Raw genomic sequence first — 4,286 nt, forward strand, 5'->3', positions numbered from 1 at the left:
TCGAAACTCCTGGAGAAAGTTATTCTTACGCGCCTCCGCCACTTTGCCTCTGGTAAAAACATTCTACTAAAGGAGCAATTTGGATTCCGGAAGGACCACTCAACCAACCATCAGCTGCTGCGAGTCGTTGACATAATAAGCCATGGATTCAACATCCACAAATCAACTGGAGTTGTCTTCTTGGACGTGGCCAAAGCGTTTGACAGAGTTTGGCATGAAGGACTACTGCACAAAATGATCAACCTGAAATTCCCAAACTACCTGATTAAGCTGACTGCAAGCTACTTGCGGGAGCGCACATTCCACGTGGCTGTGCAGGAAGAGCTCTCAACAACACGCCCCATCCGCGCTGGCGTGCCACAGGGATCAGTCCTGGGACCTTTCCTTTTCAACCTCTTCATGAATGACATCCCCACAGACCTCCACAAGACTCAACTGGCACTCTACGCAGACGATGTGGCAGTCATCTCCCAGTCCTTCAGAGAGAAAGAAGTAGCTAAGAACATCCAGAAAGCACTAGACATGCTATCAACATGGTACAGCGACTGGCAAGTAGGACTGAACTCCAGCAAGACTACAGCTACACTGTTTACCAAAAAGAGGATCAAGGCACACCCGCCAATCACCCTCAACGGAGAGGCTGTCAAATGGGAGCCAAACAGCTCTTACCTAGGTGTAATCCTAGATAGCAAACTATGCTGGAGAAACCACATTGAGAAGATTCAACAGAAGGCAACAACCAAGCTGGCAGCACTGTACCCTCTGCTGAAGACAAGGACCATGCCCATCAAGAGCAAAGCCAATGTGATCAAGGCGATCATTAGACCCACAATGACATACGCCTCCCCGGTGTGGAGTGGTTGCCACCAACATCAAAGATCATCTCTCCAAAAATTACAGAACAAGGCGCTGCGGATTGCGTCCAACGCTCCACTTCCTACAAGAATAGCAGACCTTCATAGGGAACTGGGTATCGAGATGTTAGATGAACATCTAAAGAAGCTCAACAAGAAATTCTACAAGGAACTGGACCAGAACTCAAACCCGCTGATCAAGAAGCTTGCTGCGATCTCTGCAAACCCATTTGACCGCTACCCACGACCCATCACAGCGCTGAACCTGTGAAACCAACTCAACTGTGGCAAGTAACACAGATCAAGAAGCTTCCTAAAGAGTGCGACAATACACTCAACAAGAGAACTTGGAGTAATGAGGCTCAAGCCTCGGTATCCAATATCACCACTGACAGATTTAATCTGTCAGTCAGAACAGAACGGTCAGGGGGATTTTACCTGCAGCTGCAATGGCCGAGACCGCTCCTGCTCCTCCTCCTCCAGCTGAAAGCGCCGCCAAGAAGAAGCAGCCGAAGAAAGCGGCCGGAGCCTCGAAAAGCCGCCCAGCAAAGTCCGGTCCCAGCGTGTCCGATCTGATAGTGAGAGCTGTGTCCGCCTCTAAGGAGCGCAGCGGGGTCTCCCTGTCCGCTCTGAAGAAGGCTCTGGCTGCAGGAGGCTACGATGTGGAGAAGAATAACAGCCGCCTGAAGCTGGCTCTCAAGGGCTTGGTGAGCAAGGAAACCCTGATCCAGCTGAAAGGGAGCGGAGCCTCCGGATCGTTCAAGCTGAATAAGAAGCAGCTGGAGAGCAAGGAGAAGGCGGCCAAGAAAAAGGATGTGGGGAAACCCAAGAAGCCAGTGGCAAAGAAACCCGCCAAGTCCCCCAAGAAACCCAAAAAGGCTCCGGCGGGAGTGAAGAAAAGCCCCAAAAAGGTCAAGAAACCCTCGGCCGCCAAGAAGCCAGCAAAAAGCCCGAAGAAGTCTAAAGCTGCCAAGCCCAGGAAGGCTGTGAAGAGCCCGGCGGCTAAAAAGGCTGCGAAGCCAAAAACTGCTAAGAGTCCAGCTAAGGCCAAGGCAGCCAAACCCAAAGCAGCAAAGCCCAAGAGGGCGGCAGCTCCTAAGAAGTGAGACCGAGAACTTCAGCCTCTTACAAACACAAAGGCTCTTTTAAGAGCCACCACAACCCCACATAGAGAGCTGTGCACATAATGTGTAACTGGGAATGTTTCTCCAACTTATCCCATGCAGGGGTTTGTGTTACACTGCCACACCATGTTATAAAATAATTGTGTTTACATCACATTGAAAGCATGAAGCACACGCTATTCCCTAACACTTCAATATAATCACCAGTGGCACATGGGAGGGGGGACATTTACAGGTTTGTCTTTACATGCACCCATATACAGTATGAAATGGTGACTATGCATGCAAGTCAATATATCACATGACAATGAATACAAATATTGAATTTGCGTTTATCTATATTGTCACACATCAAGTACATATGTTGATACAAGGATAACACACTTCTTTAATTCTCTATATTGAGATCAGTATCCGTGTGTTAATATTGATCAGGCAATTTCATTGAAAATGTGGTGGCTCTTAAAAGAGCCTTTGTTTTTGGGGTGTAAATGAAGTCAGGGTGCAGCCGGCCTAAGCTCTCTCCCCTCTGATCCTGCGGGCCAGCTGGATGTCCTTGGGCATGATGGTGACCCTCTTGGCGTGGATAGCGCACAGGTTGGTGTCTTCGAAGAGCCCCACCAGATAAGCCTCGCTGGCCTCCTGCAGAGCCATGACAGCCGAGCTCTGGAAGCGCAGGTCAGTCTTGAAGTCCTGGGCGATCTCCCGGACCAGGCGCTGGAAGGGCAGCTTGCGGATGAGCAGCTCGGTGGACTTCTGGTAGCGTCGGATCTCCCTGAGAGCCACAGTACCGGGCCGGTAGCGGTGAGGCTTCTTCACTCCGCCGGTGGCCGGTGCGCTCTTTCTGGCAGCCTTGGTCGCTAGCTGCTTACGGGGAGCCTTCCCTCCGGTGGATTTCCGGGCGGTCTGCTTGGTCCGGGCCATCCTGTGCTGCTGTGTCAGTGCGCGTCTCCGGTCAGGAACTAATAAAGAAAAAAAACGCTGAAGCGCTTGTATTTATGGACTGCAGATCGCTGTGATTGGCTGCTTTGGTCCCGCCCTTCGCTTTGATTGGTTCTGTGAAAGCCGTTGCGATGTTCAAAAATCCCGCCTCAGACCGATATCGTCCTAATAAAGTTATTATATATTTAGTGCTTGTAAGTGGGACAATTAAAAAGATTTAATGTGATAACATTAGTGTTTGCACAGATACAGCACAGAGCTCTCTGACATGGAACATGTACTTATACCAAGTATTCAAATGCTCTTTAATCGGTGAAATGTAATATGAGGGGTTTTCTTTCCCAGATCATTGCTTCAATGGGACTTTCTTGGTTCCTCTTCTTCTAATGTTCACATTGTGTTATTATTATAAACCCGAACACAGAGACACAAAGAGGCGGAACCGCGCGGCTCGTTTCCTTAATGCCTGCAGTTCCCAGAGCACCACACGGTGGCAGTGCTGCGCTATAAATGGGGCTTCCCTAAATGTCTTCTCGCTGTCACTGCTCTGTGTGATCTGATCAGCTCCTAACGGGGCTCTTTGGCTTCCCTCTAATGCTCCAGTCACAGTAGTTTGCTTTTAATTAAAATACCAAGTCTGTATATGTGTATACACAATGTGTTATAGTTTAAGCACAAATTAAATATTCCATAATGTATTGTGTATTTTCTAAATAAAGATGAACATCTGATGTTAGAGTAATATAACTAGACTGAACAGGGGCCTGTATTTAAAGATATCTATTAAACGTATCCTCATTCCTTATTTATTGAACTATATCACTGCATATGAAATATTAAAATTACCAATGTAAATACACACTATCTAATACATTTAAACAGAAGCTGAACTATATCAAGACTTGTTTTTTTATTTTTCAGATACAATATTAGCATGTAAGATGACAATTTAATTATGCATTAATTGTTGCTGTATTTTTGCATCTTTTTTCCAATGCTTGTCAAACTATGTCACCATTTAGGCAGATCTGGATAAGGATATATTTCCATTGTTTCAATATGTTTTTTTTTTATTAATTAATGTATCTTCTCATACTGTTCATTCTTTTTTAAACTATAGATTTCTTATGTATCCTGAATAAGTCAGTTAGTTATTTGTAACTACAAATTGAAGAGATATTTTCCCCAAAGCTGCACTCAATATCCCATTCTTAATAAGCCTTCACTTTTAATACTTGTCACACTATTACTATGAACAAACATTACACATGAACCTACCAATCTTTACTTTAAGTGGTGAAGAGAAAAACAGTTGTTTTTTTCCAATAGTTCACCTCCTCTAATTAATATATTATCTATAACGTAT

General features: G+C 45.8%; 2 protein-coding genes across 2 annotated transcripts; one reads left to right on the top strand and one right to left on the bottom strand.

Moving 5' to 3' along the window:
• Window positions 1-1,284: 1,284 nt before the first annotated feature.
• On the top strand, window positions 1,285-2,025 carry LOC142473544 (histone H1-like). Its single transcript, XM_075580703.1, has one exon. The coding sequence runs from the start codon at window positions 1,304-1,306 to the stop codon at window positions 1,958-1,960; it is 657 nt and encodes a 218-aa protein (XP_075436818.1). The 5' UTR covers window positions 1,285-1,303; the 3' UTR covers window positions 1,961-2,025.
• A 146-nt stretch (window positions 2,026-2,171) lies between these two features.
• LOC142473545 (histone H3) lies at window positions 2,172-2,928 on the bottom strand. Its single transcript, XM_075580704.1, has one exon. It carries the CDS (start codon window positions 2,900-2,902, stop codon window positions 2,492-2,494), a length of 411 nt encoding a protein of 136 aa, XP_075436819.1. The 5' UTR covers window positions 2,903-2,928; the 3' UTR covers window positions 2,172-2,491.
• Window positions 2,929-4,286: the final 1,358 nt, after the last annotated feature.

The sequence above is a fragment of the Ascaphus truei genome (assembly GCF_040206685.1).
Source record: "Ascaphus truei isolate aAscTru1 chromosome 12 unlocalized genomic scaffold, aAscTru1.hap1 SUPER_12_unloc_2, whole genome shotgun sequence".
NCBI classification, from domain to species: Eukaryota; Metazoa; Chordata; class Amphibia; order Anura; family Ascaphidae; genus Ascaphus; species Ascaphus truei.